The 22330-nt window shown below is 36.6% G+C and overlaps 2 protein-coding genes across 4 annotated transcripts; one reads left to right on the top strand and one right to left on the bottom strand.

Moving 5' to 3' along the window:
• The first annotated feature begins 2911 nt into the window (after window positions 1-2911).
• On the top strand, window positions 2912-17415 carry LOC110936680 (inorganic pyrophosphatase TTM1). 3 transcript variants are annotated; one of them, XM_022179095.2, is made up of 12 exons: window positions 2912-3380; window positions 9848-10207; window positions 10291-10405; window positions 11785-11980; window positions 12339-12452; window positions 12558-12731; window positions 13536-13730; window positions 14574-14696; window positions 14784-14896; window positions 15769-15883; window positions 15973-16239; window positions 17027-17415. In XM_022179095.2, the coding sequence occupies exons 2-12, from the start codon at window positions 9868-9870 to the stop codon at window positions 17243-17245; spliced, it is 1971 nt and encodes a 656-aa protein (XP_022034787.1). In that variant the 5' UTR covers window positions 2912-3380; window positions 9848-9867; the 3' UTR covers window positions 17246-17415. The 3 variants fall into 3 exon arrangements, with proteins under 3 accessions (XP_022034787.1, XP_035844793.1, XP_022034788.1); XM_035988900.1 differs by lacking the exon at window positions 2912-3380 and adding an exon at window positions 8074-8278 and having other exon boundaries at window positions 15973-16305; window positions 17027-17391; XM_022179096.2 differs by lacking the exon at window positions 2912-3380 and adding an exon at window positions 8079-8278.
• Window positions 17416-20208: 2793 nt separating this feature from the next.
• LOC110936679 (H/ACA ribonucleoprotein complex subunit 2-like protein) lies at window positions 20209-22087 on the bottom strand. Its single transcript, XM_022179094.2, has 4 exons — window positions 21833-22087; window positions 21679-21748; window positions 20598-20703; window positions 20209-20464 (listed from the first exon to the last, which is right to left on the bottom strand). The coding sequence occupies exons 1-4, from the start codon at window positions 21963-21965 to the stop codon at window positions 20303-20305; spliced, it is 471 nt and encodes a 156-aa protein (XP_022034786.1). The 5' UTR covers window positions 21966-22087; the 3' UTR covers window positions 20209-20302.
• Between the last annotated feature and the right edge of the window lie 243 nt (window positions 22088-22330).

Genomic DNA, 22330 nt, shown 5'->3' with positions numbered 1-22330 from the left:
GTTAGTATATTAAGGTGTGTTATGTAATATAAGGTGTGTTAGGGTGTTCGGGGACCGTAACTAGCTCAGAAAAGTAAAAACAATGTATTTGGCAATATTTATATGTTCCGGGCAAAGTCCAGTTGTTCGGTTAGATGTTGATCTGTTAAAGTGCTAAATTAATCTTTAAAGTGTCTTTTATATTACTTTTAGTGACACATTAAATTCCCAACACTTTGGAAAGTGTCTAGGACTATTTTGCCAAGTTTTTGCACTTTACTAGCATTGTTAAATGCTGAATTTTGTTTATTTAGTGTAGAATTCTGCACTTAAAGTATGTTTTAGGCACTTCCGGGCACTATAACTATCACCTAGTGACGCAGTTTTATGGTCCTCACTTCCCTACACTCCCTACTAGTGTAGTATTCTATCTCTGGCTCATACTGGCCTCAAAAATATGGTCTGTCTAGGTGCTGGCATTGTCAGCATGTCTTTTTGGTTATTCGCTCACTGTGCTAACTGTGCTTTGTGCATCAAGTTTGTCACTAATGTTTGTGTGTAAATAATAGAGTGACAGTATAAAATGTGATGCATGTGTATCTATGTATCAGAAAACAGAAAGCAGTTTAATCACAATTGTAATTAAGCACAGTCATTAAGCATAAAATAATTATTAATTAATTGTACGGATACCTGGAATTGTGAGGGTTGTCACATACTTACACATAAATCATTACAAGATAGAGGATGATGAATCCGGTATATGATCGTCAAATTAGTATCTTTAATTACACATCTTGATTTATCCCGTAAATGGAAAGTACTATATTAATTTATTTACAAATATAATAAATAATTACAATGATAGTCACTAACACAAAAGTTAGGTTTATTTATCCTGTAAATGTAAATTACTATTAGTATTCTATGAAATAAATGAATTATACTGTCCGTATTATGTGAAATAAATAAACTACAAATTAAATACAAATAATTAATATAAGAAGGAAATCGAATTTGGTATACCGAAAGTTTTGACAAGAGGATAAATGTTTGTAATAAAATTTCAATTAAAATTTAATATTCATTATAAAACTTATAAATCAAATCTAATTCATATTTATTAGATTACTAGTCATGCATATAACAATTTTAATCTCATATATTCTGTTATAATCATAAACCATATAATATAATATATAAAGTATTATACTCCTAAAGATTTGACCGATGATCATCAATAATAGCTATAATAAACTTGTAACATAAGCCAGTTATGCAAATAAACCAAGTTGGGTTTTGAATAAAAGAATAACCTAAAATTGAAGTTAAGGATTTACGAAAATTATGTAAGCATACCTGCACATTGTTCTTTGTATTTTATGGATATATGATCATAAATAAAAAGACATGTATTAATTACCTGATTTGCGATTGGAGTTAGATGAGATGATCAGTTTTGATTTCATCCCTTATAATTCCTCCGTGATCAACACGCAGTCGTGTTCACGATTTCAATGGCTACAACGACAACAGACGTACAATGGTTAACTTGTACCATTATTCCGTTTGATTTCATCCCTTATAATTCCTCCGTGATCAACAGACAGTCGTGTTCACGATTTCAATGGCTACAACAACAACAGACGTACAATGGTTAACTTGTACCATTATTCCGTTAATGTAGTGGGCGAGTTAGATAATAGATTCAAAGTGAAAACGAAAAATAAAGAGCAACGAGTGAACTCGTGCTGTTAACGTGTTATATAACAACTAGAACTTATTAGCAATGTATACAGTAGAATGGGAGAATGTTTTCTTATTCATTGATTTCAACATCATATACAAATGTCATTATATATAGGTCTTTACATTAGTACAATAGTAACTAAAGAGATATGAGTTATAGATGTAGATACTTATTACACAATGAATGCATTCATAACATTATGATATTTGAAGTTATCAGTCTTAAAATAATTAGGTCAAAATCAAACTTAGATACCAAGATAATTTGGTCCACCTTCTATGGAAACCCCGCATATTCTTTTTACAAGTTTACATGGACCACAAGTAATATGGTATGTTTTTTATTTAGATTTTTAATGTTTTTTTTTAATTAGTGAAAAGTTATTTTATATATTTTTTAATTTACTTAATTTGGTTGTTAATTAAATAACTATTTTTTATTAAAATGAACTACTTTTCTTTAATTAAGTTAGCTGCTTCTAAAAAAGTCCAGAAAACCCCACAATATTTCACAAAGTGAAAAGTCCAAAAAAAAAATAATGGATTTGTGAAACTCGCACCAACCTGAGGGTTGAGAGGGTGCTCTTAGCTTAACCTATAATGACCCACACGTAATGACGGAGCTAGCCCATTAATTTAAGGGCATCCAAAATATATTACCGGTCGACATAGTAGTAACAAGGGCACTGGCGTTCTGAGATGATCGCAATTATGTGATGTTCTGTTTCTTATGTTACAAAACAAAAAGATATTTTATTATTTTGAGGCTTGGGCCAATGTCATTTGGGTCTCTTTCAATTAATTATGCTTAATTTGGGTTAACTCTATCACTTGGGTCTAATTATTATACAAGTTTGGTGTTTTAAAATGTTTTGTAAGATAAAAGTAAGAAATTTTAAAAAATTAAGAGTAAATTACAAGTTTTGTCCTTTATGTTTGTACCAAATTGCAGGCGTTGTCCTTTATCTTTAAAATTGATGAGTTTTGTACTTAATGTTTCAAAATCCTGCACGTTATGTCCTTTAGCCCTAACTTAGTTAAATTTTTCTGTTAAATTATATCACACAAGGCTATTTTAGTCTTTTTATCAAAAAAATTAACAAATATAAAAAATTAATAGAATATATTATTTGTATAAAGAAAATGTTATCTGCCTTTCTCTATAGCTCTCTTTCTCTCAGATCTCTCTCACTACCTCTCCCACCGCCACCATTAACCACCACCAACCACCCTTAGCCACTACCCTCCACCACTCTCCAATATCACCATCACACTACGATTCTCCTCGCTGAAACCCTAGCTGCGCCGCCGCCTTTATCTCACCATTACAGATCGCTGAAACCCTAACCCCAAACAGACCCAGCTTGTTCCTCATCATCCCATCCGATGTCGTTCTCAAATAGAGTATCCGGTACACCTGAGCTCGTTCCTTAGTCAGATCTGTGACCCACGAGTCCGGTTTAGAAACTTTCCGGCAAGGTGAAGGGTGCTTCGACGATAGTGATGGCGGTTGAAGTGGTTCGATTACTATCATGGTGTCCAGATGGGTTCAAGTGGATAATGTGGGAAATGTTGTTGATCAGGTAAAAGCACCTTAGGTTTGGAGGGGTTCGGCCAACTCAGACTTGGAAGGGTTCGGTCAACTTTATCAGGTAATAGCATATCAGGTGCTCACAAAATCCCCTTTTGTGGTTGATGTTGATACGGATGAAATGTGTGACACGAAGATAATGTTGAAATCTGGGAAATGAGGATAATGTTGATACTATTTCAAATGGATAATGTTCTTTTTTACTATTAAATGGAGTTGTTTTTGTTGGTGGTAGTTTATCAGGTAGGTGGGGGCAGTGGGCGGGTGGATGGTGGTGGAGTGGTATGGTGGTGGTTGTTGGTGGTAAAGAGGTGGGTGGTGATAGAGAGTTATTTACATAAAATGGTTAGGTTATTGCATAATTTTTTTTTTTTGTCCTGTTAAAATAGAAAGACAATATCATTCCACACGAAAAAGGGCAATTACAAAGCAATGGCAGGTAGTCGGGCAACAAGTTGCGTCGCCACCCCCTTTTGAATAGAAAAACCAATTCTACTAAATACAAAGTTTGAAACCTTTGGCGACGAAGAATTACTATTAACGACTTTTTGAACCCGATTCAAAAGTCGCACAGCGTTAGGAGCGAGACCACCAAAAGTATCAAACGCAAACGGGACAAACACATGTTGATTCTCCAGGCAGGCTTTCTCATGTTTTGCCACTTTGCTCGTCTCTGCCTTGAGTACCGCTTGCCCTACGACAAAGCCCTTGTCCTTGAGCCCGACAAGGGGGGAGACTCCAGTTAAATCTACACAAGCGTGTTTCCCCCCTTCCCATCCAAACACAAGGATGTCCGCCGGGCGTAAAGTTGACCTCCCCTCTAAGGGGTCAGTCAGGAAATTAACTGGAGCCTCCTTTTTGGCAGAGATCACGGCCCACTTAAGAACATCACATAACACATCTCTCACCCAATCATGCCGATATTTAAACCCCGGTAGCTCTTTACAGTGGATCGCGTGCTCGCCGAAAGAATCCAAACACGCTTTGCGGCATACCGGACATGGCTCGTCAACTGGGAACAAAGGAATCATCAGTCGGTATCTAAGGATTGCACGGTATTCCACAGCCGACATGTGTTGCCCCAAGCCTTCAATAGGTGCGACAGACAGAAAATCCTGAGCATGTGGGGCACGTAGACATTCAAACACAGCTCTTTGTCGAGGGGATAAAACAAACTTCTCTTCAAACCTCTTGACAATTTCGCCATATAAGGCATTCGCCAGAATTTTCTGGGATTTTGGAGGGGCGGTGTCTTTAATGTAGAAACCGCCAATATCAAGGTCGGGAAGAGAACTATGCAAAAGGTCCAACGCACTCCTGTAATCGGAGTCTAAAACATCCCCACCACATTCTCGGAGTATGTGGTCTTGTAACCCCCAAGATTGGGCCCTTGAAGCCACGAAAGCATATGAAGAGGCATCCTCGGCCGTACAAATCCCTAAGCCTCCGAACCGGGTTGGGAGAGAAGCCAACCTCCACTGGAGATCTCCAAAAAAGGCCCCCCCACAAACAACAATATCCTCTAATGCTCCCCGGAGGCCTTCATCAAAAACAGAGACAGCTCCCCCGACCAAAGAAGGTTGACACGTTCGAAGACCAAACAATAATTTAGCAACACCCATACAAGAACGAAGCAAGAGGAGCTCGCTCTGAGGGTCCCGTAGGCGTTTAAGGCACCTCATCAGCTCGACTGCACAGTTCGCTCTTTTAAGAGCCATACTACTAATAAACTCTGCATCACGACTAACGGCACCCCCCAGGAGTTTCACACCCAGCACCGGCCTCCCAATCCCCCGAGGGAATAAGCCCTCCTGAACCTTTACACCATTGCAGGTTGGCCAGAAAACTTCAGTTTTTTTTATATTAAGTTGAAGCCCTAAGCAAGGACCCTCAGCTCTGATGATATCTAAAGCATTAGCCACTTGGGTGGCATCTCCAATAAGCGTTCCGTCATCTAGGTACCAGGCGTGAAATAGAAGTTTGCAGCGATCCCTTATTCGGTGAACAAGGGGGTGTAGAACAAGGGCAAAAAGGAGGGGCCCCAAGGGGTCCCCCTGCTGAACGCCAGTAGTAGACCAAATAAACTCATCCCCAACATATAATCTAGCTGGTTGACCATATAAAAAATCGACCCACGTAGAAATAGAAGGACACCTTTTCCTTACCTCGTACAGTAGGGCTGTCCTATCAACCAAATTAAAAGCATTCGAAAAATCAACAGTAAGCATAGCAAGAGACCCATCTTGGTGGTACTCATTAAGGAACCTGTTCGCACTATGAAGAACGGCCTCTGCCCCACACGGAATCCCTACCCCAAACTGGAAATCGCCAAGGTATTTGGCCATCTCCTTCCCAACACCTTTCATGGCCACCTTGGAGATCACCCTCCTCCAAATCGACCCAACAGCGATAGGCCTAATCCCATTATCTGGTTTGAGAAGAGGTGTAAGAGGAGCAGAAGCAACAAACTCCGCCAGACTCCTCGGGCACCTCCCCCCCAAGCACAAATTAACCATAGCTGAAGTAGCCCTAAGCAGGCTATCAGCAATCACAGACCCCTCCCCACAAAAAGCATCTAAAAGATGTTGGGCCCTTAAGCCGTCTCTCCCGCACGACGTACCTTTGGGGAAGGATTTAATACACCCGAGCACACAATCGGGCTCCACCACAAGAGGAGACTCAGAAGGCAAGCAGGCAGGCATGGAAGGAGGGGGCATACATGGGTGCTTAGCCACTAAAGCCTCCATAGTATTCTTATTGAGAGGGGCGACCCCCGAGGAGCATAAAACCTTAACCGCTGCAGTGAAATGACCATCGGCAACCTTACGTAAACATTGTTTCACATTGGTCCCCCCACACTCATTATCAATCTCAGTGCCCTTTTTGATTCCATCCGTAACCCCCCTCACGGGTTGATCAAACAACAACTGAACAAGAGTGGCAAAACCCTTACGATCACCCCACTGAGCCAAAGACCGCTGGATGCTAAGGCATTGGCCCGTCTTCCTATTGCCCGACCTCTTGTCCTGACGACCAACAGGCTTGAACACCCGCAAGGTGCAACGTGGTAATATCAAAAGTCGAACCCATGCTTCAACAGAATCAGGCATAGCAACCACCTTGTCCAAAGCTGCAGTTAAGACTTGGGCAAAAGCCATACGACAGCTAAGGGGGATACTCTTAACAGTCTTGATGGGGAGAGAGAAAACACGGTCAAGCAAAGCAATATCTACACACAACTCTTCCGACGAGGTATCAACGTTTTCAACACCGGGTCTAGTGATGCCAACAATAAAACCCTGTTCATCTCTCTCACCTGGCACAAACCGAATAACCTTATCCTCATGGTGGCACGCCCGACTGAAAGCATGAGGGCACATACACTCACCACATAACCATTGTCCGGACACCCTCAAAGCTTCACAAACAGAGGTGAAAAGATTAAGATCGTCAGCAATTGCACATCTCAAAGAATCTTTTCTCTCGTCTGAGCCCAAATGGTGACTCTTGATATGTGCCATTAACCTTGGGAATCCCTTAGCCCCCACCAAGCCATCGGGGCAACAATGAAACCGTCGGAAAGGACAAGGCCAAAAACCGCTACCATTAGAACCAACCATAACAAAACTAAGTAAGCGGAGTCGACACTTAGATAATGTCGTGTACGCCACCACCAATAAAGAAAACCCAACCCAAAAGGAAACGCAGCTGATGGGTCAAAAGGCAATTGATCCGCTACGCTAAAAAAACCCCGAAAAAATCACCTAGGCATTTCGTCGAACACCTTGCGTGCGAAGAAGAAAGTGAGGCACTACATATGGAGAAAGTGCATAGTGAAGTGACTATCAACTAATCAAGTGTCCGACTGCATCAGTGACTTAGTGGAGAAGAAAACAAAGCCTTCAATTTCCGGTGAATTGTTAAGATTTGGTGAGTGAAGGTAAGCTCAAAAATGAAAAACCTGTGCAGCTACTGAAACTAAATGTGCTTGTGTGTGTCAAGGGTGGAAGATGAATTGTACCCAACAAAAAACCGAACAACAAAGCCGATCAACAGCGTAGATCAATTGTACGGTATTGGTGAAAGACATATTAAAACTTCAAACTAAAAGATATTTTCAAAAGTTTTTTTCGTTGACCAGGAAATTGAAAGAGACAAATGAATGGAGAGAGAGAGAATGACAAAATTGCCCTCATGTGCCTTGCACATGATCAGATTTAACAAAAAAATTTAACTAGGTTAGGGTTAAAGGACATAACGTGCATGATTTTGAAACATTAAGTACAAAACTCATCAATTTTAAAGGCAAAGGATACCGCCTGCAATTTGGTACAAACATAAAGGACAAAACTTGTAATTTACTTTTTAGGGGTATCCCCGTATTTGTTCAAAGATATCCTTTATATAAAACCGAAAAAAAAAATTACATTACGAATACTCAGCCGTAGCCCGTGACACCCATCCTTTTACTATGTACCTTCGTCACTACACACATCTACCTAACTCAACTCAAAGCAAGAGGACACTCTCCTACTTGAACCCACTACCCACACCACCATCCAAACTCTCACCTTTTGAGCCCCACGGTTGTGTAACTCATGTAACACACGCCCCAAACTCGCCTAGGTTGCATCGGTATACCCACAAGTACCCAACCCACCATGCCTCCATTGACTCTATCCAAACACTTTGAAGTTTAAATCGTCAAACTAAAAAAAAAAAAAAAAAAAACTTGTTAGTTGTTACCATATCTACCTGCCGCCCTATATAACGACCAGTAATTAATATCTTCCTTCCCTCCATCCCCATCGCACTTTCTCTGTAAATTGACTCACTCGAATCATCCCTCTTCATCCCCACTAGATTCTTCTTCATCTTCTTCTAGATCACCCCTTCACATTCCTCAATATTCTCCACACTTCTTGATCACAACACAACAATCTCTCATCTCTTCTTCAGGTTTGTTTCTTCATCTCATACTAGTAATTCTTCATACCCAGTTCATGTTCTATGTTAATTCCTATTGGGTTCTTGTCAAAATCTTGTTTTTATTCATTGCTCGAAAATTAGGTTAAAATCTTTGTCAGTTTCTTGATTTGTTGGGGTTCTCATACTAATAATTCTTCAAACCCAGTTCATATTTTATGTTAAATTGTATCGGGTTCTTGTCAAAATCTTGTTTTTTAATTCATTACTTGAAAATTAGGTTAAAATCTGTTTCAAGATTCTTGATTTGTTGGGTTTCTTGAAAGTTAGGTTGAAATCTTGTTTTAATTGAGATGGGTCAGTTTATTTAATTGGTTGTTTGGTTGATGGGAATTTGTAAGTTTTTGGTTGTTAGATATTTTAGCGTAAGTGGGTTGACTTGTTGACCAAGTGTTTCATAATACACATCAAGTAGAGAGTGCGGAGTGCACGCTTGGTTGAGTTTATTATGATTTTAGTATTCGCGAATCTCATTGGTCTTTTAGGGCTACGTGTTCTTGCGAGTTATTGTCGACTTTTATCCGATTAAAAAATTCAAGTGAACGAATTGTTTCGATCTGAAAGTGTTATTTTCTGAAAATCCCCAACATTAATCTGATTTTAATCACTTTCAAAAGTGAACATCTAAACACTCATATGCATGTGTGATCTATCAAAAAGAAACTACACATGTGCCAAATTATGTTGCCCAGGATTATCCAATTAGATTTAGTGGGTTAAAGGTAAATCAAGTGGGTTTGAAGATAAAGATGGGTTGATTAATTTAGTTATGGTTTATTGGCTTAAGTTTATCTGTAGGGAGTTTATTTAATTATTTTTCATATCTAGTTGGTTATTATTTATTAGAGTTAAATGCCATTTTAGTCCCTGTGGTTTGGGTCATTTTGTCAGTTTAGTCCAAAGGTTTCATTTTTCGCCTGTGGGTCCAAAAAGGTTTCACCGTTGCCATTTTAGTCCACTGGGTTAACTTCATCCATTATTTTTGTTAACGAGAAGGGCAATTCGGTCGTTTTATATGGCCGAATTGTCAATTGTCCTTCTAGTTAACAGAATTATATATAAAATGACTGAATTGCCCTTCTCGTTAACAGAAAAAATGGATGAAGTTAACCCAATGGACTAAAATGGCAACGGTGAAACCTTTTTGGACCCACAGGCAAAAAATGAAACCTTTGGACTAAACTGGCGAAATGGCCCAAACCACAGGGACTAAAATGGCATTTAACTCTTTTTATTATATAGATAAAGTTTGAGTTAGGTTGATATTAGTATGATTATGGTAGATAGATGATAGGTTCTTCATTGTCAAGTGTGGTTTTGTGTTTTCCAATTTACGTGTCGAACAAAGCTGGTGTTCAATTCATGTGTTCGTGTGAACCGATCAAAGGGCCTGTTGTCGATTTAGAAGTAGGATTAGCGGGTGTGTGTTAGTTGTGAAAAAAAAAATATAATCAAAAGTAGTTTTCATGCTGCTAATATTTTTTTCAAAATATTTTTTTTTGGTGTATTCCTACTTATGTATGGTTTGCTTCATATTTGCAGCATATATCCGCTTGTGAAACATGTCTCAAGACAATGCTTCGATGGTCGAATCACCAAGAAGGCGTTCCGGTTTGCTAAGAGATCAAGTTCAACTGGTTAAAAAGAAAGATTCGTCTCGTTACGAGATCTCACCGATACAAGATCCTCTATCGTTTGAGAAGGGTTTCTTTGTAGTGATCCGGGCGTGCCAATTATTGGTTCAAAAGAACGACGGGATATTATTAGTTGGTGTAGCCGGTCCATCGGGGGCTGGAAAAACTGTGTTTACGGATAAAGTACTCAATTTTATGCCTAGCATTGCTGTCATAACAATGGATAACTACAATGATGCAACCCGTATTGTTGATGGCAACTTTGATGGTAATTAGTCCTGATTGATGTTAAAAAAGTAAATTTATGGCATTTTCTCGTAGCGGATATGATACCGTTTGACCCCTGTGCAGATCCACGGCTGACAGATTATGACACGTTACTCGAGAACATCCACGGCCTGAAGGAAGGGAGAGCGGTTCAAGTTCCGATTTATGATTTTAAGTCAAGTTCAAGAGTTGGTTACAGGTTACTATTTACTAATGATCCATCACACGCACACACACACGCACACACGTATAGGTTTGGCTTCAGCTAAAAAGAACATTTGTTATCTTAAAAAGTGTAAGAAGTCACTAGGAGACGCCAAGTGTCCAAAAATCTTATGGAAACAAAAAGCGCCGACACACGCACATATACATTATGTACATATATATACAAATGTGTATAAATGATTGTACATATATGTATACTAGGTTATAACCCCGTGTATTACACGGGGTTGAATAAATAAATATTATATACTAAATAATAAAACAATATAACTTAAAAACCTCATTTATTGTACGGGTTAAATAAATATAATTTTATATATTAAATAATAAAAAAAATTATATCTATAAGAACCTTATTGTACATGTTGAATAAATGTAATTTTATATACAAAATAAAAAAGTTATATCTTTAAAACCACGTGTATTACACGGGTTAAATAAATGTAATATTGTTTATCAAATAATAAAAAAAAATTACATCTTTAAAAATATGCGCATTACACGGTTTGAATATATGTAATTTTCTATCCTAAATAATAAAAAAATATATATCGTTCAAAATCAAGTCCCAATCACAGAATAAGAAACAAGATTTAAAACTGAAATCTGCTCTTCAATCTTATTAACAAAGAAAATTACTCAGAACTTTGTTTCTCACAATCACGCAACATGCTCTGCGATGATTGATTACATATATAGCCATGTGCTCGGCAATTCTGATCTCAATATAATTCTAATTCTTTCCTACAGATAATTACTAAATAATCTCTTAATAATTATCTCTAAGCTATTAAACATAATAGATAAGTATAAGAAACATAACTAGGTTATAACTCTCCCTAATTATGCCAGCTCACCATTGACTCGGTGAGTCGGGAATTAGAATCTATCGACCAACAAAAAAACCCCGTGCATAAACAACTTTTATTATATTTCAACTTTTTTTACGTATACGGTTACATTTCTTATCTTTACTTTATCTAAATTTTTATTAATAAAATGTTTTTGTTTAACAATTTCAAATCAAAATTAAATCCATAAATTATAGATTAGATTTAAAACACATTTTAGACTTTAGATTTACAATCAAAATAAAATTCTAATATAATATTTAAATCTTTTTAATTTAAAATCCCTTTAAAATTTAAAATTTAAAATTTAAAATTTATTAATAAATTATTGATGCCCTCATTGAATGACATGTGTCCCAAATCAAGTTTCTTTTATTATATAGTATAGATATAGATATAAAGGAAGATTATCGTTCTGAACATGTTTTTTCTAGTATTATTTTTCTAATTGTTTTTCTATGTATAGTTAAGTAAGAGTGGTTTACTTACATGATATTAACAGAACAGTTGAAGTTCCTTCGTCTCGCATAGTGATTATTGAAGGAATTTACGCACTTAGTGAAAAACTAAGACCGCTTCTAGATCTCCGTGTCTCCGTCACTGGCGGAGTACACTTTGACCTGGTCAAGCGCGTTTTGAGAGACATCCAACGCGTCGGGCAAGAACCTGAAGAAATCATTCATCAAATCTCCGAAACCGTATTCTCACTTTCACTACTTGTATAATCTACAGGTGCCAAGATGGGTAACGGGTCATATTCTGTACGGGTTGGGTTGACCGGCAAACACATATATGTCTATTCACAACTTTTCAAATAAAAAAATACATCACTAGGTATAAAGACAAAAACTTTATTATATTTATTTATTATATTAAATTTGGACTTTCAAGTTTCAACCCGTTTGACGCGTTCCCCTTTTTGCTACTCTTTTATATTTTGGCCGTTTAAGATCGGCCCGTTTATAAGTAAACGGGTCGAAATTGTCACTACTAGTATAATCATAATATACATTTGACTTTTGTATCGTAAACGGTTAAATCTATTGTTGCACACAGGTATATCCTATGTACAAAGCTTTCATTGAGCCTGATCTTCAAACTGCACATATAAAAATTATCAACAAGTTCAACCCATTCTCCGGATTCCAAAATCCCAGTTATATTCTAAAGGTTAATTAATTATTAATCCTTTAACGCTTGTCAAAAACGAAATTTAGAAGGGTTGTTTTAATTTTGCTGACTTGTCTTTTTTTTTTTTTTTTTTTTAAATTGTAGTCTAAAAAGCCGGTGACCCCCGAGGAAATGAAGGCGGTTCTTTCTCCTGAACATAAAGAAAGAAAAGAAGAAACGTATGATATATATCTTCTTCCGCCCGGTGAAGATCCCGAAGCTTGTCAATCGTATCTCAGGATGAGGAACAGGGATGGCAAGTACAACCTTATGTTTGAGGTATGCATCTTTATTAGAGGTAGCAAAATGGATTAACGGGTTAAAACGGACAGTTTGTTGGTCCGGATTGGGTCCGTTGACCCGCCATGAAGCTATAAATAATTAATGTTTACCTATGATTACAAAAACCAAATTATTACAAATATATGTTCGTGGTATGTATCTTTATCAAAGGTAGCAAAATGGGTTAACGGGTCAAAATGAACAGTTTGTTAGTCCCGATTGGGTCGGGTTGACCATTCTATATATACTTAAAATACTATCTTGTCAACATCAACCAACTTTGGCCCCTCAACTTTGGTAATGACATATTTGGCCCCTCAGCTTTGGTAATGACATATTATAGTTACTATTTAGACCTTTGCTTATTTTTATCTACGTTTGAACCCGCTGCCGAGTGCGGGTGGTAACCCACTAGTTAAACTATAAATGATAAATGTCTTATATATAAATTACAACAAGTTTATGTTTGAGGTATGCGTCTTTATTAGAGGTAGAAACATGGGTTGACGGGTCAAAATGGACAATTTGTTGGTCCGGATTGGGCTGGGTTGACCATTGACCCATAAAAATAAAAGCTATAAGTAATTGTTGTATAGGATGTTATATACACTTCGAGCGACTTTCGGCCCATTTCGCTTGTAGCTAAATTGTTTATATCAACCCATTTGAGCCGTTTGCAATAAAACAATAGTCGGGTCGACCCATTCATAACCATATGGGTCAAAAGTTGTCACCTTTAATATTTTATCAGAATCTTGTTATGTTATAGGTAGATTCACAAGTATTGTATTGTATTATCAGGAATGGGTGACGGACAGTCCGTTCATTATATCACCTAGAATCACCTTTGAAGTGAGTGTACGTCTTCTCGGTGGGCTAATGGCGTTAGGATACACAATTGCTGCCATACTCAAACGAAGCAGCCATGTTTTCTTTGATGAAAAGGTTTGCGTGAAAACCGATTGGTTAGAGCAACTCAACCGCACCTATGTTCAGGTATTTTCATTGAACCCATCGTGTTATTTGAAAAAAAGGATAATTTCACACACCCCCCTTCAAACTTGGTACAATATCATATTCATTCAACAAAAATTCAAAATATCATATACACCCATTTTCAAATTTATGACATTTATACCCTTCATTTAAAACTTGCATTAGGATGTGTGAGCTTGGTGTGTAAGGAGAAAGAGAAGGGTATAATGGGCGTATTTCTAGCTTATAGTTTTGTAATTTACATTTTGGCCCATACTTTGGTAATTTACATTTTCAGTCCATATGCTTTATACTGACCCCTCAAACTTTTAAACTTCGCATTTTTAACCCTCAAGTTTGAATTCCGCCACCGCCCCCTTAAGTTTTAAAATTTGCGTGTTTACCCCTTGCACTATTAATCCATTTTTACCGCCATCACCCCCCTCAAGTTTCAAACTTTGCATTTTTACCCCTTGCAATGTTACCCCCTCAAGTTTTAAACTTTGCATTGCCCCTTGCACTAGTACTCCATTTTTACCGTCACCACCCCCTCAAGTTTTAAACTTTGCGTTTTTACTCCTTGCACTGTTACTTCATTTTTACACCTCAACTTTGAAAAATTCATATAGTCAACGCATCATATAACGCTTGGACTAATTCATTCGATGTTGCGCAGGTCTTATTGCTAGTCACAAATGGTATTTAATTAAATGGGTATATCCGATATTAGTTGCTTTTTCATTTGGTAAATATGATATTATACAAATTTTCAGGGATGGTATACGAAATTTTCCCGATAAAAATGATGCGTATATTATTCAAGTTCCTTCCTATTGATTTTGTTATAATCCGATTGGCTAAAAGGTGCAAGGAAGAGACCGTTTGTACGTAAAATATATTGCAGAGCAGTTGGGGTTAGATGGTACATATGTTCCTCGAACTTACATAGAACAAATACAGCTAGAAAAGGCCGTAAACGATGTGATGGTATGTGTTTTCTTATTTCATAGAAAAGATAGAATAAGTATGTGCGCTCGCGTGTTTATGGTCTTAATTTAGTCAAATAATCTACAGGCATTGCCCGATGATCTGAAAACAAAGCTCAGCATAGACGATGATTTGGTCTCAAGCCCTAAAGAAGCTTTATCGCGTGCCTCTGCTGATAGAAGATCCAAATACCTTAACAGGTATGCATCAATAGTTTACAACACTACTGGGATCATATACCAATTTTGACTTTTTAGCATAATAAGAATTCGGTCAAACGGGTCTAACGTCAGGTCCAATTGTGCACACCGTAATTTATTAAATTTGGGATTATATACGCGTTTTGACCTGTGACACGACCCGTCCAGTTTTCTTGGATTTGTTCTAGTTATTTGTAGAGGTGTGCACGGTTCGGTTCTGTTCGGTTATATGGTAAAACCAAAACCGTAACCGAAATGTTCAGTTTTTGGTTTTAGCAACGGTTCGGTTTTTCGGTTTTTGAAACAAAATTACATAAGATTCAAAAATAAAAAAGTATAATCTAAGATTTAAATATTTAATAATCTTCATTAGATGTATGCATTTAAGTTATCATATTTAACCTTTTTAATTAATATCTTTCACATAAACCTAACTTCTAATTTATTTTTATGTTTCTTCAGAGTTTTTATTAAGACATCTTCTTTTATAATACTTTAAAAATCATTTAGTTTTTATGTTATATTTTGTTATGTCTTGTAGGCAATGGATAAATCATTTCAAAGATAAATAAACATGTTAATACTTTTATTATAAATACTTAACATTCAAGAATAAAACTAATAATTCCTAAATCAATATATAACAAACATTAAAAAAATGATTTTTTAGGTAATTCGGTTGGATTTTTTTGGGTTTTCATAAAATGCAAAACCGTAACCGAACCGTAAATTTCGGTTCGGTTTTTCATGCGGTTCGGTTTTTTTTTTCAGTTCGGTTATTTCAGTTTCGTTTTGTTTTTTTTTTTGGGTTTTCTGCTCACCCCTAGTTATATGTATAGATAAGGTTTTAAATTTGAGTTGTGGATGAACAGAGCGCACTCATTTTCGACACGTGAAAAGAATTTAGCGAAGCTGACGAAGCTTTCCATTAATAGTAAGCGATTTGACGGGAGGACACCTGATTCACCAGCAGCAGTTGTAAACCAAGTAAACCGACATCTCTCTTTCTGTTTCTGATTTATGTTTTTGTTATAATTCATTCCCTTTATATGTGACACACATTTTCGTTGTTATAGGGAGTGATTACTCACCTATCGGAACAAATCTCCACTCTAAATGAAAGGATGGATGACTTTACGACCCGAATCGAAGAGCTAACTTCCAAGTTTTCGCAAAGAAAAGTACCGAGCCTTCAAAACATGGCTGGCCAGGCTGAATCGTGCAATGGGTCTGCAACTTCACTGTTCGTGACCGGCCTAGGAAACGGTTCATTGACCGGTCAACTACTGCCTAGTTCCGCTTCTTCTCACCAGTTGGCACGAGAGACCCCCCTCATGGATGAGGTGCCTTTGCTTTTCTTGTAGTCAAATACGACTTTGCAGTTTGCACCACGTTTACCTATTAACAAGGTCGATCTGGGTCATGTTATATCTCATACGGGTCAAATCTACTTGGGTTGAAATGGGTCAAACAGGCAAAAGTCTATTTTTATACAGTCTTCATTGTAGTTTTTATTTAAAAAGATTGAGCCTTTTCTGTATCTCAAATGGCTCAAATCTACTCGGGTTGATTTTGTATCTAAAACGAGTCAAATCTACTTGGGTTGAAATGGGTCAAAAGTCTTTTCTGTTCATACAAATTTTTTAATCATTTTTATTAAAAAAAGTAGAGTTTCTTCGATATCTCAAACGGCTCAAATCTACTTGGGTTGAAATGGGTCAAAGGTCAAAGGTCTAGTTTCTCCAATTTCCTCCGCTTTTAGAGTAAAATGCCATTTTCGTCCCTGAGGTTTGGCCAGTTTTGCGACTTTCATCCAAAGGTTTGTTTTTCCGCATCCGGATCCAAAAGGTTTGATATCTTGCCATTTTCATCCGGCTCGTTAACTCCATCTATTTTTCTCCGTTAAGTCAGGGGTATTTCCGTCTTTTTTGTTAACTTAAAGGGCAATTTGGTCTTGTTCAGGGGTATTCGGTCTTTTTACATAAAGTGAAAATGGGTTCATATGATGTCTTAAACGGGTCAAATCTACTAGGGCTGAAACGGGTCAAACGGGCACAAATCTACACTCAATGCATACAATCTGTATGATCATTTCGATTAAAAACAAAATTGAATATTTTCTTGGAACAGGTGCTACTCATTGCAAGGGGACAACGGCAATTGATGCATCAACTAGACAACTTAAGTAACCTGTTACGAGATTACGTGACAGAAAAGGGTCAGCATGATCGGGCAAACAAGACTGATCGATTCACGGAGATTGAATCGTTGGGAGTGCCGATTATTGCAGCATTAGCAATTGGTGGGTTGGGATTCTTGTTGAGCAGGACTTTGAGTTCTCAAAAGTGAAGTAACCACCCCTTTTGAAATTTTTTTAAATAAATAACACCCAACAAGATGTTGGATCACAATCATATAATGTGTAAAGAATCAGGTGAATTTGTCCCTGAAAAGTGTAACAACATATAGTAACAGAGAAAGGTTTATTTCATAAATCAAGTGCTTTATGATCAAGTAAACTCTAGCATATGTTGGTTATTGGTCAGTTTGTGTTATGATTTAGCTTAATAGTATAGATGGAGATGGATTAAAAGTGGACCAAAATTATATATATAACATTTAGCCAAAGTTAATATACTCACATAACTTGCCATTTATTGTTTATTAAATTTGTTTTTTCTCTAACAAATTGTGTTTTTACGCAGTTGTGTTTGATTTTTTTCTCGACATTTTGCTATAAATATTGTTGAGACTGAAGTACTATGTTGACAATCAAAATCATCATTTTACTCGGTAAATCCCACCAATAGCAAAGCTAAGGTAGGGCCTGAGGAAGGTAAGATGTAGACAGCCTTACCTCTACCCTGTAGGAATAGAGAGGCTGCTTCCAATGAGATCGCCGGCTCAATGGTAGTTTTGCATCAAGCCTTGGACATAAGGCACATAACACTCGGCAATTAAGACAAAGACCAATTAGTGCATGTACTCCCTTGTCTTTCGGCTATATTGACAATAGAGATTTTCTTTTGTTATCATAAGTTATAGTAAGTGTTGGTACCGACCGAGCAGATTACGACTAAACATCGTACTAGTATCGTCATTATCAAACCAATACCGGGACTTATTTTTTATAGTCGATTTCTTTTTGGGCATATCTAGCTTCAACGCAGACAAATTCTGCCGGTGTATTTTTGAAGTACAGATCTTCAATATCATTTTTTTATACAAAATAATCTTTTTTCATGCAAGATGTTATTGTACATTTATATTTGCATTAGTAAGTTGTGAGTTGTGCATCAGTTTTTATGGTCTTCCTCTGCAATTTCTCCCTTACGTTTCACAGAATAGAATGGAATCTTGATGGAATTGGAATGTTGATTTGCATTTGCGGTTTGCACGTATGAGCATAACGATAGCAGGGTGATCAAGAAACAGCAAACTTACTTCTTTTGATGTAACATAAACATAAGGTATTTAGGCCTCTTCACGTAAGATTGGAGTTATATTTCCAGCCTGCATTCAACACAATTCTCTTTTTCTATTTCTTTTCATCTTGAGGATACTTCAAATATTAAACTATCGTTATAACTCGAAGCTGGATATTCTTGACGAATGAAGACCCATTCTAGAATCATGTAGTTGTAGTTGTCTTGTAACCCATGGTGGATCATATGGACTAATCCAAAGAGCTTCACCACTGCCCTTGTGCTTAAAGTCCGGTTGACTTGGGTTGACCTTACGCTTTCGTAAATCATCCCACTCATACGGGTTGGCAAAGAACACTTGCCACAAATAAAGTCGTTTTCTTCGTTTTTCTTTAGCCGTGGAATTCAAGTTTAACATCACCAACAACAGTTTGGTTGTTATAGGGCGTAAATCAAGTAAACCCCATCTCTCCTTCTATTTTTATGTTTTTGTTTAGTTTTTCCCGTTACCTAGCACTCGGTTTGGTTGTTATAGGGCGTGATTACTCACCTATCAGAATAACTTTCCACTCTAAATGAAAGGATAGATGACTTTACTAAAATGTTTTTCTTAAAAGAAGAATGTCAAGCCATCGAACCGTGGCTGGCCAGGCTGAATCCTGCAACGGGATGCAACTTCACGGTTTGGGACGAGACACCCCCTTATGGAAGAGGTGCACCATTCATCTCTTCTCCAATTTGCTTTGCTTTTGTTGTAGTACTTGCAACATATTCACAAATGTCATGCGTAAACCAAGACTGGCCGGGCTTTGTTAGATGTTCAAAACAATGAAAAAGTTGTAATAAAACTATTTATTTATTTTAGAGTAAAATTTGATTTTCGTTCATGAGGTTTGGATACTTTTGCGACTTTCGTTCAAAGGTTTGTTTATTCGCATCTAAATCCAAAAGGTTTGAATCTTGTCACTTTCATCAAAGCCGTCAATCTCATCCATTTTTTAACGTTAAGTCATAGGTATTTTTGTCTTTCTAGACAATTTTTATGTGACGATGAAAAGGCTTGGGTGGGGAGAAAGTCAACATAGGTTGATCTTTATTTCTTAAAACCGAACCGAAACAAAAACCGAAAATAACCAAACCGAACCGATAAGTTTTACTAGTATACCAAATCTATATACTTTAATGTTTAAGTGTTTACCCATGCTACTAAGAATTATTAATTTTATTCTTGTTTGTTAATATTTAAAATAAGAACATTACCATGTTTATTTATCATTGAAATTATTCATTGTTTACAAGAACTAACAAAGTTTATTATAAAAATCAAATGGTTTTCAAAGTATTATAAAAAAAACGTCTTAACAAAAACTTTGAAGAAACATTAAAATAGATTAGAAGGTTAGGTTTATATGAGTATATTAATTTAAAGACTAAATATATTAACTTAAATGTAAACATTTAAGAAATATTCTTAAACTTTGAATTTTAATTTTATGTTTTGAATCTTACATAATTTGTTTCAAAAACCGAAAAAACCGAACCGTTCTAAAACCGAAACCGAATGGTTTTTAAAAACCAAAAACCGAACTTTCGGTTACGGTTTTGGTTTTACCCAAAAACCGAACCAAACCGAACTGTGCACACCCCTAGATCTAAGTCATGTTTTATCTCAAACGGGTCAAATCAAATCTAATTAGGGTTGTAGTTATATCTTAAACAGGTCAAAATTTACTTGGGTTGATATGGTCAAACAGGTCAAGCAGGCATTTTTTAATGCATACAATGTAAAATAATTTTAATTAAAAATTTTGGAATAATTTGTTGGTTGTTGGTCAATTTGTTTAATAATAATTAAGCTTAAATGGGTTGGATAGGATTTTTGGACAGTTGGGAAAAAAGCACCATAATAGACTGCTAATAAATCAAAAACAACTACTACAATCAAACTCAAACTCAAGTACATGAATACAAACAATTGTGTTCAAAACATAGAAGCAGCGAGCGAAGTGATTTCTGTAGCAACTTGATCATATTCGGTTTTCAGTTTTTGCTGGTCTTCCTCTGCAATTTCTCCCTTAGTCGGCTTCGGTAGAACCAGAACACAGCATGTCGGCCTCTTGGTTGAACCTGCATTTGCTAGATCCTACAATAACCATTTTGTCATCAACCTCGTTAGTTATATAAACAAGTATATACCCCTGTTTTCATTTGCGGTTTGCACATATGAGCACCAATGTGCATGACAATACAAGGTGATTACAATACAGCAAGCTTACTTCTTTTGATGTAACATAAACATACGGTATTTCCGCCTCTTCACACAAGATTGGAACATGAGTTATCACATCGATTGGAGTAATATTTCCAGCAATAACACACACTCTGCGGTCAACAAACAAATGACTAGATTAGCAAACAATTCATCCTCCGCCAAAAAAAACATGCATTGGGTGGTTTCCATGAATCATCGTGCCCAAAAGCACAACCAAAACAACAAACAAAATTCAAGTTACAGACTTGCACTGCAATAAAACTGTTCAAGAAATTGTGGCTCAACCAAAAAAAAGTCATATGCAAACAAGCCCGAGCCAAGTTGGGCGCATATATAAATTATGAATTTTGTAGTTTATAAAATTTGCATTCCTTGTACGTTACAAATATTAGTTTTAGTTACAAATGTATGTTACAAATATATATATATATATATATATATATATATATATATATCAATGTGTACAAAAAATAAATTTAAAAATAAATGAGCTGGCTTGACAAACCACGAGCTAGCTCAAGCTCAACATTTTAGCTCGTTAAGATAAACAAGCTAAGCCAGCTCAGCTCCGAGCCAACTGTGGCTCGACTCCGCTCAACTCGTTTACAGCCCAAACTTGCAATAGTGTTCAAACCCCAATACACATTATCATAGTTGTCAATAGCGAGCGTAGCGATCGCTATAGCGCACTACTTAGCATATAGGTCTAGGCTAGCTATTAGGGCTGTAGCGATAGATAGCGATAATTGCAACAGTTTATTTATATTTATTAATATAAATAGCAACTAAATAAAGCCATGTAAAATAGTGAATATACCAGGATATTTTGATATAATATGCACATAAAAAAATAAAATAAAAATTATAGTTTATCGCTATTTATTGTTGTGTAGCATATAGGTACCTTTATCACTATTTGTCGCTATTCGCCATTAACAACTATGCACATTATTAGCAAAACCCTAATCACATTTCTATCTTAAACAATCAAACATTATACAAAACCATCATAGTAACACCTTACCAACATAGATGAAATTTAAATTTATTAACAAAACTCAAGATTTTAAACAAACTACACTCACCCTTTATTACCGCGTCTGATGCTCTTCACAACCTCCTTAACTCCCCTCTTCAAACACTTATGTTCCGCAGCTAAACCACACAGAAAAACATCCTCAATTTCATGAATTCAAACAAAACTAAAGACCAAACAACATCAAAAACTGTTTAACGAACCTTTGCGAACGAGTTTGAGGGTTCGTTTGGAGAGTTTTTTGCCGGCAAGGGGCTTGGCGATTGGGGCTAAAGCCTGCAGCTTCTTCTTCTCCTTATGTGCTGATTTCTCTGCTTCACTGTCACTTGCTCCCATTTTTGTGTTGATCTGGAGGCGAAAACAGACCTAGGGTTTATGTTGAAATGTTTGGTCCTTTTTAGGGTTTAAGACTTTATGGAAGTGGTTGTTTGTTTATCACCTTTGGTTAAGTTGGGCCTGGCCCAGTTTATGATGGAGGACTGAAGGTGTATAAATTTAGGTTTTCTTCTTCTTCTTTTTTTTAAGCGATTCGGGCTATAAATTAAATCGGGTTGGTGAATAAAAATAAAAGTCTTAAGGAAAGATGTTTGAATCTATCAAATCGATTGAGGTCGGGTTTAAACTGGTTGGGAGATTTTTTGACTTCTTTTCCAAATCGTGTCGAGTCTAAATCAGTTTCAGAGAACAAGACTACAAGCTGG

The sequence above is a fragment of the Helianthus annuus genome, chromosome 4 (genome assembly GCF_002127325.2).
Source record: "Helianthus annuus cultivar XRQ/B chromosome 4, HanXRQr2.0-SUNRISE, whole genome shotgun sequence".
Classification (NCBI taxonomy): domain Eukaryota; kingdom Viridiplantae; phylum Streptophyta; class Magnoliopsida; order Asterales; family Asteraceae; genus Helianthus; species Helianthus annuus.
This window is presented reverse-complemented; position numbering and strand designations above follow the sequence as displayed.

Bases quoted from the DNA above. Each gene is read 5' to 3' on its own strand.
- LOC110936680 (XM_022179095.2), top strand. From the start codon at position 9,868: ATGTCTCAAGACAATGCTTCGATGGTCGAATCACCAAGAAGGCGTTCC. The intron at 12,732-13,535 runs GTATGCATCTTT...TTGTATTATCAG, and splicing joins AGTACAACCTTATGTTTGAG to GAATGGGTGACGGACAGTCC. The intron at 13,731-14,573 runs GTATTTTCATTG...ATTGGCTAAAAG, and splicing joins TCAACCGCACCTATGTTCAG to GTGCAAGGAAGAGACCGTTT.
- LOC110936679 (XM_022179094.2), bottom strand. From the start codon at position 21,965: ATGGGAGCAAGTGACAGTGAAGCAGAGAAATCAGCACATAAGGAGAAG. The intron at 21,749-21,832 runs GTTCGTTAAACA...TGTGTGGTTTAG, and splicing joins CCTCAAACTCGTTCGCAAAG to CTGCGGAACATAAGTGTTTG. The intron at 20,465-20,597 runs GTAAGCTTGCTG...TGGTTATTGTAG, and splicing joins TTTATGTTACATCAAAAGAA to GATCTAGCAAATGCAGGTTC.